Source organism: Drosophila eugracilis, unplaced genomic scaffold, assembly GCF_018153835.1.
Source record: "Drosophila eugracilis isolate 14026-0451.02 unplaced genomic scaffold, ASM1815383v1 contig_616, whole genome shotgun sequence".
Taxonomy (NCBI): Eukaryota; Metazoa; Arthropoda; class Insecta; order Diptera; family Drosophilidae; genus Drosophila; species Drosophila eugracilis.
Window position 1 is genome coordinate 951,503 of NW_024573499.1, and position 13,815 is coordinate 965,317.

Consider the following 13,815-nt stretch of genomic DNA (forward strand, 5'->3'; position numbering starts at 1 on the left):
GATAGTAATGATTAATTAAAAGGGCGTAATATAATCCACATTTCAGTTTTCTGAATTATTTTTAGTTATTATATTCCTTATCAATTTTTATTTGAATTTACGCAACAGCACTTAATGTTCTGTTAGGCGCGCGTTAACAGTGCAGCGTTGCCCATCCGCGGTAAATGTCAAAAAGATAACCCTACTTTTTTGACACGAGGTGCTGTGCGTGTCTTTTCCTTTCTTTCTCGCTTTTTACTCGACCATGGGTAAGTCAGCTCTCGCAAAATGATTCGAAATATCAAGAAAATGGGCTCGAATTGGCCTGAAAACATTATAAAAGTGTGCACTGGGTACGTTTACAACCGCATCAAACAAAAAGAAAATGGGAATCTGTGAATTTAAAGAAATAATAGTGAAATTAACTTGGTGTCCGAGCAATGCGGCTGTTTTGAGTGACCCTACAACGTGACCATGTTCTTGGTATTTTCGACTAGTCTTTGAGTGATTTATACTAATTTTTTCCATTTATTAATATCAGGTATTAGCCGCGATAGTGCACACAAACGCCGGGCCACCGGAGGCAAGCGCAAGTCGCTCCGCAAGAAGCGCAAGTTCGAGTTGGGCCGTCCCGCCGCCAACACCAAGGTAAAGATAATCTGCAGATAATCCCTATAGCTTATAATCATACGAAGATCCAGTTTCTCATGCTCCGATTAAGGGTATTATTTTAATATTTTGCAACCAAACATAAATCTATACCTTATGATAAACGCATGGTCAAAAGTAAAACAATGGTGGCTATGATATGCCAGAAGACTTACGAATGCGAGTTACTTTCTTGATTATTAAATAATTAGATTTCAAGAAAAAACATAAATTGCTATCCCAAAACGAAGACATGAGAAAACCGGTCCCAGGATGCCTTTAGACTATAAAATGATGTTAACGCGTGTCAACTGCAATTGTGCTCTCGAGCGCTCTTCTTGATGATTGAAAAGCTTTATGTTCGGACTACTGATACCTAATATTCCCTTAAAAAGTTAGTGCCAAAGTCAACACAGACTAACCAGAACTTTTTCATTGCAGCTTGGCTCCGGCCGCGTGCACAAGGTGCGCACTCGTGGTGGAAACACCAAACTGCGTGCTCTGCGCCTGGAGAACGGAAACTTCGCCTGGGCTTCTGAGGGAGTCGCGCGCAAGACCCGTATCGCCGATGTGGTTTACAACGCCTCCAACAACGAGCTGGTGCGTACCAAGACTCTGGTGAAGAACAGCATTGTGGTGATCGATGCCACGCCCTTCCGTCAGTGGTACGAGGCGCACTACGTCCTGCCCCTGGGCCGCAAGCGCAACCCCAAGCACGCCCAGAAGGAGGATGAGAACGACGTGCTGACCAAGAAGCGCAGCGAAAAGGTCATGAAGAAGTACCTGGAGCGCCAGAAGTACGGCAAGGTTGAGCAGGCCCTCGAGGATCAGTTCACCTCCGGCCGCATCTTGGGTATGTATTTATGACAATTTACAATAAAAGCTTCTTAAAGTGATGTAAAAACCCTAGCGATCCAACAACTTTATTGTATCAATCTTGTTTTAAGAGAGATACAAGCCTGTTGGGTGTGATTCGGCTTGTCATAGTTACTCTGATTTTGCTACACTACACGCTTTTTTTTTGTTTTACTAGACGCCCTTGTCTAATTATAAATTCTTTTCCTTTTTAGCTTGCATTTCTTCCCGCCCCGGACAGTGCGGTCGCTCCGACGGCTACATTTTGGAAGGCAAGGAGTTGGAATTCTACCTTAAGAAGATCAAGTCTAAGAAATAAAGGCACTAGATAAGCTTGCAAGACATGATTTGCAAAGAAAAAACGGAATAAAACAACTTGTTTTTTATAGGAAGTGCATTTGTCTGATTTTTTCTTTCATTTAGCCTCGGTAACAGAGATGGCATTTAAAAGACTAGAAGATAATTACCTGGAAATTCTCGGGAGCTCCTTAAAATAAATGCGGTAGTAAAGAGAACTTTTTCGTTGATAATAGAGAGTTAAGGACTCTCCCTTAATTAAATGTCTATTCAATTTTCTTTTCATAAGTATGATACAGTAATACGATATTATTAACAATAGTTTAAATATCATTCATATTAGCTATAATTACATAACGCAGGCAGGATGTAGAATCCCGTAAAGTACAACAAATTCATATAAATTTGGAACTGCCAATGACAATCTTTCGGGAAAACTAAAATTGTGGTTAAATTTTCTTCTTATACTGATATGAACTAAAGTTCCTAATGTTCGAATAGCATGGTCATCACGGCCATTAACGCAATGCCAAATATCAGTGCTAGCAGCTGCTTAATGGACTCCTTCCGTTCCTCTTCCTTCAAGAGATCAGGTAATACTGTGACCAGAGCAATGTGCAGAAAGCCGCCGGCAGTGAACGGCATAATCCACGAAGTACGTGCCTCTGTAAATGTTAAGATAAGTTCAGTTGCTTGTCAGCTGGAAAGCCTTTTTAAGCTTACCCATGGCCGACGTTACTCCGGAGCCTCCGATGGCCACCAGGGCACCGAGTAGGCCAGCGCCCGCCGTCAGAAGCTGGGCTCGTGCGGCGTCCCAGCGGCTGAACCCGGATCGAAGGAGGATGGCGAAATCCCCCACTTCGTGTGGAATTTCATGTACTGGAATAATAGAAGCACATGGAAATCTTAAACATATTTTGTGGAAAGCAGCTGAAATCTTAGTACTTACACAATATTGCAAATGTAGCCAGGACTCCATGTCTAAAGGAGACCAAAAAGGATCCAGCCACTGCTAAGCCATGTGTAAAATTATCAATTGAGTTGGCCAGGAGGTTCAGATAACCAGCCACCTTCTTTGGCTGTTCCTTTTTTTCCTTAGACTTCAATTCCCTTTCCCGAAGGAAACAAACTTTATCTACATCTTCGATATCGCAGGCACCACCACAACTCTCGGCCGTTTCTCCCTCTGGCAACTGTCCTCCATGTCGACGCAACAGACAGTTCGCTATCTCCACACACTTGGGCTGAGGATTCTCTTCGTCCGCGCTGGCATATCCGGAAAATATTTTTTCCACTATTGTGAAGATGAGAATGCCGGAAAGGACCCAAAGTCCGGAGCGCAAAGACGGGTGACTAGATGGATCTATAAATACAGGCTTTACCTAAGACTAATTTTTCATTTAGAGTTCGCCTCAACTCACCTTGATTATCACCTTCCCAGGCTTCTGGCAGTAAGTGGAGGAATACATCACCTAGAAGACCACCGACTGCGAAACTTAGGAGGACTCGCAGGAGTTTTGATTCTGCAGCTGAAAGGTGAGAGAAACTTAGGTATTTGATTTTAAAAAGCTATAAGTGCGAAAACTTACGATCTTTGTATCCCTCTTTTGCCATTTTTTCCTCTGTGGGTATGATTATCAGAGGGAATATGCCACTCAAACCGATGACCACCGATCCCAACAGGGAGAAAACCCATGGTGTGTACTCGAAGCTTTTAAAGTACTCAGGCATGTACTGATCCATAAGGTTGGAGTATATCATGGCGAAATGTTCGTCGAAGAAGCTGCTGTTGGTGGTCATTTTGGCTACCTTACTACGGATATTTATAAGGCTTTGTCTTGCGGGAACTGTATTTCTTTAGTCACTACCGCTTGTTCATGTCCAGTGAATCTTGAAGGAATATGTGCCGTGTGCGTCGACTTGAGCCAGCTAAAATCGAAATATAATTTGTGTCGATTAAGAAATGTCAATTCACACATAAATTTTGATACAATTATGAAGCTAAGCAAATATTTTCCACAAATCCGCCACTTGGCAACAAAATCATTGAACAACTAGATGCGCTTCTCAGTATCAGACATAAGGTGATGGGAAAATCTTTTAGATATGGACAATGTCAGCCAAAACAGTATAGGGGCAGTGATAAGCAAGTCTCTGTAAAATTTAAGCATGGCAGCTCAAGTGTGACTAGATGGCTTTGTGAAGAACAGCAGTCAATCATACTAAGACCATTGCCCGATAACGAATTCGTCAGGATGAGTAAGCGTGTCCTGCCTCACTATAACCAATAAAAAATCACATAATTAAGTCTAGAAATTAGTTTCGATATCACTGGATATTAACTAAAATACCGGGACTTAAAAGGTTTTTATCTTTGCCACTTTGGATTGAAATTAATGCTAAAAATGTATTTAGCTCAACGTATCTTACAATTGGTTATAGTGAATGCTAATATTTTAACACTATAATATAGGCCGTAGAAAGATTTACAAAGACTATTATATTCGCTTCGTTCAAAATCAGCAACCTTATGATAAATTTCACTTGTAAATCACCCTTACGAGGACCATAAACTACACTGGTATATCACTCGTACCAACCAAAACACACCGTAAATTATGCGAATTAAAATTCTAGAAGGCAGGGCAGTTTTCGAAACTCGATAACCGTCGCTCCCAATGTGCACAAACAGACTAAACGAAACTTCAGAAGACGCTGGGTCGAAACGCCCACGTCAAGATACTTTGTTTCCATTTGATTTCCGATTTGATGTGCACGATGCAGCTTAAACTGTTCATTTTTGCCGCGATAAGATTACTATGGCGCTGGTACAATGGAGTGGTACGACTTGGACGGCTTTGTTAAACGGCAATACTACACATGTGTATTGGGGAATCGGAATCGAAATCGGGGGTATATGTTACTGCCATCGTCTCAAAAGTTCCAAAACGAACTCTGGCTATACTTTAATTTTTTATATGATATACCAGTAGCAATGCGAAAGGCAAACCTGTGAACGATAGAAATACCATAACTATGGCTGACTCTTATCTCTCGCAGTCATTGTCATTGAACTATCACAAAACAAATTATTTAGATTAGATTTAGACGTCGTGTAATTACTGCAAAAAAGGGCAGGAAAGCGGCTCCTTCTGAATATCTATAAAACATCATCACATTAATATCTGATACTAAGATTTTTTCACTCTTAGTTAAAACAAATGAACCATGAACATTTTACACTTGCAAATTGATCTGCGTAATTGCAATTTACGCCCTTTAAATATAATCTGCCAAATTCGTTAAACTTCAATAACAATTAGTCTTTTATTTCGAATTTAAAGCTTGTTTATATAAAGCCTTATTTAAAGTAGTCAAAATTCGTTACTAGGAAGCCAGTCAAGTTTGTTTGTATATATCAGATTATCACTTGAACAAATACACCAATTTCAGTACAATAAACGACGAATATGTATTTAGCTGTTGGACTTAATTATTGTGTTTTTCGGACGAGCCTTTAATAAGGTCTGCATTCTTTCCTGGAATCCTGTATGTATGGGTCCCAATTCGCACAGATTATTTTAAGTATATGAATCAAAAGAGACGCGTAGGTATTAATGTACATAACGTAATGTGTATAACGTACAAAACTCGAGGACAATAGATTCTTCGTCGCTTTAAAGTTGATTTGTGGCGTGTGGGTTTTTGTATACTTTTAACTGTTAACACAATAGAGTAACTAGAACACACTTGACTGTTGCTAATGCTAAAATTTATGCTCCACAAGTCGTGTGATATCGCTCCGGTAACTGAGCTCGTTATGGGGGAGGAATCAAGCTCTACAGGCGCTCTTATAGAAGAAATGAATCGAAAATATAATAAGGGGGTTCCAAAACTGGCCATATAAATACGATTGCGAAAAACACTGCAATGTAAATAGTTGCTGACTGGTAATAAACTTGTGAATCATTATTGTCGCCAATAGGGCCGCACTTTTTCAATGGATCATCAAAATGGCAGAGATTATTTTGCACGCTGCACTCAATAGAGGCATGGCGGAGTGAACAAGCTGTGATTATCAACCCAAACGTGCAAGAGACTGAGTTTAAGTGAAATACTGCGTCCCTTGGGAGATAAGGTTAGTGACTTACCAAGATATGAACAGAATAAATAAGGAAAATCATGTTCAATGTGCATATGCTTTACATGTGAAGAAACAAAGAATTGATAGCTCTCTCGGTTATTAGATTGAAAAAGAAACACTGGTTCTTTCTTGGTTCTTAATCAGGCTTAAATTCTGGAATGCTCATTACTTGCCTAAATAGATTTGTCATCGATGTAAAACACTTTTGCCTAATGAAATTCTTTGTTTTGGTCAGGGTCGAAAGTACTAATGAATATCACATGCGTAAATTCAATATTATACACTTCTGATTTGCCAACATACAGAATCAAAACCCTTCGATTCTCAACAAAAATTATTAAACAAGATTGGAGCCGCGAAACCAGTTTGCAAAACAAGTTATCATTGTATTGTTGTTCAACGAAGTCTAGTTGATTTGTTATTATATACATATGTACTGTTGATAAACGACAATACACGCATAATATTATAGTGCTCCGAGCACTGATTTAAGATTAGATTGAGTACTGCTGAATGTTGATCAAATATGGCCGCTATTAGTGACGTGTGGATGATAATCTTACACTAGGTTAGTTATGCCGCATGCTAAAATATCAAAATGCGGAAGTAGGTAATTTGACTATAATAGATATTTTTTCTTTCCTTTTTGTGTAGATTTATCTTAAACCTTAAGCATCTATATAGTATTTTTAGTTATTTACTATATACATAAATATATATAACTGATAAGCATCAGCAGCTCATAATATTATACACATATTTAAGAAACATAGACGAAGAATAAATAATACAGTTCGTTGTTTCTTTGATTTTGTCATTTTTAAGCACGAAATAAAAACGTCACATGATTATGGAAGTCGTCTGGAATATAATGCAGTTATTTTTACCGTAATTTAGCATGCAGCTGAAACGGGTTAACGTGCTCTTATCAATTTTATGATGGGTACGGGCAATTAAACCCAAAACTTTCGGTTTTGTTCAAATTGGTTTTTGTGTGGTGGTAAAATTGTTTGATAAATTACTTTTCTATTGCGTAGTAGCGATCATTGGCACCCGTTTTACTCCGCAGTAATTGCTCGGATTCACTTTTATTTCGTTTGGGTATTTCAAAAGTTAAATATACGCTTGGCCCCGCCGAATGGGAGCTCACGGCTTTATGACGATGTCGTCGTCCCGCGCGTCGATTTACTAAAAGTTACAAGCTCGCCAAAAACACATGCATTTATACATTTGTTTACTTTGTTCGAGGGCCGTGCGGAAAACACAATAACAACATACGGTGCACTTGGCGATGGCAAAAAAAAATCAAAATGTCGTTGTATCGATATTTTATCAGATACTATTGAGTGATATATAGCTTAGATCCAAACCAAGGTGTAAGAATTGGAAAATAATAGGGGCTTTCCGAAACTGAATTAAATTCAAAATCATTATCAAATTTACAATGGTTTTTAGAAGTTTAAATATGTTATTTTAAAATGATGCAATAATTTTGCAAATTTATAACTCTTTGACTCATTAAAATTTAGTCTCACGCATGTTTCAAACTCAGTTATTTCACGAAAAAACACGACTTTCACCGTCTCTAACTAAATCGATTGTTTATGATTCATACTCGATGCAATCGGGAGCGATTTTGCATCTTTGACACCTCTAGAATTTACGCGTAAAAAAAGCGTAAAAACTCAATTAACAATTGATTTGGACTTAAATTAACAGTGTGATTATGATTAGTGAGACCCAGCCGATAGCAAAATGTTGAATGCAGTGCCTTCAGCGGTAGTGCGGCAGCGAGTGACGTCACTTAAGTAAAACAACAACAAAAGACAGTGGGGTGCCGCAGCAACAAAAGGGAATCAATAACAAAAAAGCAGAGAGAAAATCGTAATTTCGTGAACAATTTGCATACGATTGGGTGGTTAGGTAATAGCGATAGCCATCACAAACGCACAAATCACGAAATGAGTAAACTAGAGACGGATTCGGACAGTTCTGAAGAGTTTTTCGATGCCGAGGACACTACGCCCAACCGCCATTCAACTTTAAGGTTGGTAAATGGTGGATAACCCTTAAAAATGTTTACTTAATCGAGCACCATTTCAGCCGGAAACTGCCTCCAGAGGTGGTCCAGGAGTTTATCTTTCCCGATCCCGCCGTGCGAGTGAACGCCGCCGCCTCCTCTGATAGCGATGCTACACCCATTGGCGCTGGAACGCCTGCGACCCGGAGTCCTACGAACAGCCTGGGTGCCCGGTTAAAGCAGCAGGATGCCGGGGTCTTCGTTGAGCCTAAACCAGTGCTCGGATCTGTAAGTGTACAGAGTACAAGTGGAGTGGTCTTACTTTCTGTTTTGCTAGATCTAGTTATGATGTCATCGACTAGGGCAGCGATCCATCATCCATGGCCTTGGGAAACCATTTTCATGTGTGAAAGCCCTCCTTTAGCTCACATGTCATGGGCTATGGCTTATAGAGTGTATTGTTCACTATTTGAGGTTTAAAATCATATATAGTATTCAGTATTATAAGGCAGGAAAGGCAAATCTTTGTTTAGTAAGGCATATATTTATATATATTTTTTTGGTCCTTTAGATAATTAATTTCTTTTACTATCGAGTTATCTACATAAATATTATCATAGTAGTAGTAGAAGTTGTATTCACGATTACAATCGGAGCTGGGTGTCATAAAATTGTTTATTGCCCTATTGCGACCTTTTAAAACCTGATATGATATGGTTTATAGAGTTTACCCTTTCTTTATTTTTAAAAGCACATTCGGTTAATGGTACAAAGATAAAGATAGGTTTTTAAATGTTGCACTTTGACAAATCATACGAGTACTACCTTAAGTAAAAAGTATATTCATGATTACCTTGCAATTAGATGATTTTCATGTCATAGTTCCGTTTATTATGTCATTTTCACAAACCTGGGCAGTTAAACCGTAATTAAGTTTATTTAAAATCGGTATGTTTTATTTTTCCAAATATATATGTATGTCCATTAGGAACATCTTACAATCACCATCTAATGTGTAAAAGCCAAATCACCCCCTTAATTTTGTGTCCATATTTGTGTTCTTTACTTTCATATTTTCTCCGCCTCATTTCGTAAATCCAACGAATAAAAAAAAATACCCAACTTAAAAATGGAAACAACTTAAACTCGAAACTCGACCAATGTTAAATATGCATCGTTAAAATAAATGACATAAAATCGCATATAGTTGGGTAGACAGCGCTTTCACGAACTACGTCAGTGCATGCAAAACGATGAAGATGATAATCCAGGAAATACACTCACACCTGATTCTCAGGTATACATTTTTGTAATCTAGCGTGTTTGATCAGCTTTTCGTTGTCACGGCTCTCCTAGATGTACTTATGATTTTAATTAAACTTGCAGAACAGCTCAACGGACGGCATTTTTACCAATCGTTCAACACATCCGTTTAAGGTCATTGAGACCGATGCGATGAGCATACAGAGCATGACATCACTGGGTCGCGTGGGCCGTATCTTGGCGGGCAGCATTGATCCATCTGGTGAGTATAAATCGATATTTTTAATAAAACAAAGCAGCCACTGACATTCCTATTTTATTCGTTTCCAGCTATAAGCGTCGATCGCGAGTCCCTAGCGTCGTTAAATGCCCAACAGCAAAAGCAACAGGCGCAGCAGCAACAACAGGCGCTGCCTGCATCATCTACCAATTCCGCCACTCCACCGAGCACTGGAAACACCTCTTCAGGGATGAGTACGCCCAGGGTTTCGCCCAAACATCTTCAAAGCGGTCAGGAAGCAGCAGCCACTACAACTGGGATTCCTAGCGCCGCATCTTCCACGCAATCCTCAACTGCTGGCGCCATAATGCTGCAGGAACCTGATGTGATAGCAAGCACAAAGCTTGCCCAGTCTAAAACTACAGATTCCATCACCTCGTCTGGACCTGTGGCGCCGCCGAGAAGAAAGAAGAAGTCTCGAAACTGTTCTATTAGTTCCTCCGATCAGTATAGTTTGCCCCCGGCGGATAATGAAGATACCGATAGTGATACCCGATCTGTGAAGAGTGTACAGGGCCTTCAGCAAAAGTTGCGCGATGACTTTGTTATCGAGTTTGAAAGCTCCCTGAATGATGCAACTGCGTCAGCCTCCAGTAACACATTGACTTGCTCCTCCACGAACACCATCGTCTCCGCTTTAGCCTCGACTACGACGGCATCTTCGTCCATGCCATCCACAAGTGCAATTCATATGCGTCCCAACATGAATTCGGTCACGATGGCTGGTGCAAAGCCCACGCAATCTCTGGGAAGCAGTTCAACATCGGTTCACTCCAAGCCAAGTCCATCGAATTCTGGGAAAAGTAACTCGGCACCAGGGAGGGTTAGGTAAGTAAATTGTAGTACGTAAATATTTGGTGGAAAGTTGACTAAGAATTTCTCCTGCAGTTCCATTGATCCAAATCAGGGTCTAAACCTCTTTAAGGCCATTCAGGGAGGTTACGTAGTGAAACCACGCGATGAGGCCAGTAATAAGGCGCAGGGTCCGTCCCAAGATGAAATCGAGCGCATTGAGAAAATGCTCATGGAAAGTGCGAACCGACCGAAGTTGGCGGGAACAGGATCCAACAGCTTGGGCAGCTCTACTCGGTTAGTTAAATATATCCATAAAGTTTGATTTGATAAAAATATTTTAATTGAATTGCATTTTTACCACAGGTACCCCGGATTCTACCGTGGCGTAAACGACAAGGAGCGACGCAAGTCCGCTGGCGACGAAGATGTGCTTAAGCAGATGAACATTTATGTGCGAACACGTACCAGCTCAGGCAAGCAGCTAACGGACTTTGAGATCCTTGAACAAGTTCCTGTTAAAAATTTAGACACGGGAGAGAATATGCCGCTTTCCGAAATGCGTTCACCACCAGTGCCTGAGGGATGGAATCCGCTCTCGCTCCACATCCTTAAGCTGACCTCCCACCTGGAGGTGATCCAGAAGGAGTCCGACGAGGAGAGTGTAATTGGCATACCACCTAGTACTGAGGGTCAGCAGCCCGACGAGGAGGAGCTCGAAACGGAAGATGGTAGTCGACTGAAAAAGAAAACTGCGCGGATCAAACGCTTCTTTGGCACCACAATGCGGAAGACAGTTGATAAGGCCAAGTCGATTGCATCCGAGGTGTCACATGCGCGACACAAGGAGGATGTGGCCGATATTGTTGATGCTATGAATCCCGAGCAAAACATTAAAATCAAAGCTTCGTCGTCCAACAAAGGTCCTTATGAATTTACTAAGCTGCAGCACGTCCAGGATTTGAGTGGCGAAGACACGAGTGCTGTGTGGTGCATGAAGTTCAGCTCGTGCGGACGACTGTTGGCCACTGCTGGGCAGGACAAGGTGTTAAGGATTTGGGTTTTAAAAGATGCCTATCCGTTCTTCCAGGTAAATAAGTGCAATCTGTTTAATTGTACATTTTTCTTATGCCTACATTTTCACATTTTAGGACATGCGCAACAAATACAATGCTGACCAAAAATCCTCGCCTACGCCCTCCCAAGAGTCTCTTGTCTCGCAGCATTCAGCGGAAGAAGCCATTGCTATGGCCACCGCAGCCGAAAAATGTACAGGCCCTTTCATGCCGAAACCCTTCTGCACCTACAATGGACACACCTCCGACCTACTGGACGTCAGTTGGTCAAAGAATTACTTCATTCTGTCAAGCAGCATGGACAAGACTGTTCGGCTCTGGCACATATCCAGAAAGGAGTGCCTTTGCTGTTTTCAGCATATTGATTTTGTCACCGCTATTGCGTTCCATCCACGCGATGATCGCTACTTTTTGAGTGGGAGCCTCGATGGCAAACTAAGGTTGTGGAATATACCCGACAAAAAGGTTGCTCTTTGGAATGAGGTAGATGGCCAGACAAAGCTTATAACGGCTGCCAACTTCTGCCAGAACGGGCAGTTTGCTGTGGTGGGGAGCTACGATGGCCGTTGCATATTTTATAACACGGATCAGCTGAAATATCACACGCAAATTCATGTACGTTCCACCAGGGGCAAAAATCGTATTGGCCGCAAGATCAGTGGAATTGAACCGATGCCCGGAGAGGACAAGATTCTAGTCACCTCAAACGACAGCAGAGTCCGGCTCTACGATTTGAGGGACTTAAATTTGTCCTGCAAATACAAGGGCTACTTAAATGTGTCCTCGCAAATCAAGGGATCGTTTAGCCACGATGGAAAGTATATCATTGCTGGATCCGAGAACCAGTGCATCTATATATGGAAAACAAACCACGACTACTCGAAACTCAGCTCGGTGGGTGACAAGAAAATTTTTGTTTACAATACAATTTTATTTATATCAATTTATACCTGCAGGTTCGGCGAGATCGCAGTGATTTTTGGGAAGGCATCAAAGCACACAATGCCACGGTTACTTGTGCCATATTCGCGCCACACCCAGAGGCTATTATTAAGCCCGAACCGGATGAAATCTCGAATGAGAAGGTGGGTGATAATCCAGTCGATTCTGATTTTACGCGTTCTAATAAATATTTACCTTAATGCAGTTGGCTCACAATCAGCCGGATCCACTGGTCGAGCAGCACAAAAAGGGATGTGGTTACGTGTTGGTCAGCGCCGATTTCAATGGGGCCATAAAGGTCTTCATAAACAAGACGAAGCCGAAACACAGCAGTCTACCCTACACGGCCATCGCGGATTAGTCTTTAGGTAGAAGATGAGAAAAATAGAAGAGTGAAAGTAAAATATTATTTTATTTTTGTATTTGTGACATTTTGTATCGTTAGTAACTAGCGCCATCGCTTATTTATATGCATAATCCGTAATTACTAATTTCTGTCTGTCCCCACACCTACTTTATTCCCATTGTAAAAGTTTGTTAACAATTGCTGCTGGCGCGAACTGTTTAGTCTTACGCAAAATATGTTATGTATTTTTAAAGCTGAGTGTGTGAATATGTGTATAGATATTTGTTTAACAAGTTGATTATTTCGAAAGTCAATTGTTTATTGTTATGCCCTTGTAAGTTACATTTTGACTGTACAGAACTTCGATTTTGAGATTCTCGATTAATTTTAAATCTGTCCGTCTGGCCATATGACCCCACTTTGATATATCTAGTTAGAACTTAACTAATGACCAACCTGCAAGGGTACGAACGACTCGGAGCGCCGAATCGAAAATAAGTTATTTTAAAAGTCTACAGACTTAACCTAACCATCTTATTATAATTAACTTTTAAACAACATATATTTTGTGTAAAGTAAAAATGTGCAAACAGGAAACCATCTGTAACTTTAATTCTGCCAGCGTTATAACTCATGATGGAAGGGGTTTTGGTTTTGAAGTGCTTCGGGATTAGAGTACGTCTAAAACATTCATTCCACCAGGTGGGTCTGGTATTTAACAAAAGCTTAACCTTCATATTTGGGGCTTCCTAAGGTGGGTGCTAGGAAAAAGTAGAAAGTAAACAAAAATGGTTGTAACTCGATATTGGCCGGAACACTGCAGACATTTGTTAATCTTAGGTATTATAATTGCAGGAAGGGATGGAATATGGAGAGTAAATGAAAAGCAGACATAAGTGGAACTGGCACTGGTTTAAATGGTTTGACTCCTGCGGACTGGTTTTTGGCTTCCTACCTCGTTTGCATAGTTTGGGGCTGACCGTCTACTCACTCAATAATAAATGAGCCAGTTTCAAATGGCATTACCCCCGAAAACGAAATATATATACATATATTGCCCTGCGGACCCATAAATTACATACTGAAATTCTAAAGTATGGTTTATTTTCTTGCCTTTTACTTAGTAAAAGTGGTGAAAAGGGAAGCTCGATTAGAGCTATTACTTTAACTCGA

The 13,815-nt window shown here is 40.6% G+C and overlaps 3 protein-coding genes and 1 non-coding gene across 7 annotated transcripts; 3 read left to right on the top strand and 1 right to left on the bottom strand.

Annotated features, from left to right (window-relative positions):
* Positions 1 to 154: 154 nt before the first annotated feature.
* LOC108111414 (40S ribosomal protein S8) lies at positions 155 to 1,874 on the top strand. Its single transcript, XM_017220871.2, has 4 exons — positions 155 to 248; positions 521 to 627; positions 1,069 to 1,480; positions 1,698 to 1,874. Exons 1-4 carry the CDS (start codon positions 245 to 247, stop codon positions 1,799 to 1,801), a joined length of 627 nt encoding a protein of 208 aa, XP_017076360.1. The 5' UTR covers positions 155 to 244; the 3' UTR covers positions 1,802 to 1,874.
* Positions 1,580 to 1,625, top strand: LOC121530371. The gene has a single exon (XR_005993935.1). It is a non-coding gene; the product is annotated as a small nucleolar RNA R442 (small nucleolar RNA).
* A 124-nt stretch (positions 1,875 to 1,998) lies between the features above and the next one.
* Positions 1,999 to 7,202, bottom strand: LOC108111412 (zinc transporter ZIP13 homolog). Of its 3 annotated transcripts, none has more exons than XM_017220868.2 (6): positions 6,946 to 7,202; positions 3,369 to 3,708; positions 3,201 to 3,308; positions 2,729 to 3,142; positions 2,503 to 2,658; positions 1,999 to 2,444 (listed from the first exon to the last, which is right to left on the bottom strand). In XM_017220868.2, the coding sequence occupies exons 2-6, from the start codon at positions 3,577 to 3,579 to the stop codon at positions 2,266 to 2,268; spliced, it is 1,068 nt and encodes a 355-aa protein (XP_017076357.1). In that variant the 5' UTR covers positions 3,580 to 3,708; positions 6,946 to 7,202; the 3' UTR covers positions 1,999 to 2,265. The 3 variants fall into 3 exon arrangements, with proteins under 3 accessions (XP_017076357.1, XP_017076358.1, XP_017076359.1); XM_017220869.2 differs by having other exon boundaries at positions 6,811 to 7,202; XM_017220870.2 differs by lacking the exon at positions 6,946 to 7,202 and adding an exon at positions 4,390 to 4,439.
* A 345-nt stretch (positions 7,203 to 7,547) lies between these two features.
* On the top strand, positions 7,548 to 13,239 carry LOC108111427 (WD repeat-containing protein 44). Of its 2 annotated transcripts, XM_017220886.2 has the most exons (10): positions 7,548 to 7,970; positions 8,027 to 8,231; positions 9,151 to 9,240; positions 9,330 to 9,468; positions 9,537 to 10,314; positions 10,375 to 10,575; positions 10,645 to 11,368; positions 11,430 to 12,248; positions 12,311 to 12,439; positions 12,502 to 13,239. In XM_017220886.2, the coding sequence occupies exons 1-10, from the start codon at positions 7,885 to 7,887 to the stop codon at positions 12,655 to 12,657; spliced, it is 3,327 nt and encodes a 1,108-aa protein (XP_017076375.2). In that variant the 5' UTR covers positions 7,548 to 7,884; the 3' UTR covers positions 12,658 to 13,239. The 2 variants fall into 2 exon arrangements, with proteins under 2 accessions (XP_017076375.2, XP_017076376.2); XM_017220887.2 differs by lacking the exon at positions 9,151 to 9,240.
* Positions 13,240 to 13,815: the final 576 nt, after the last annotated feature.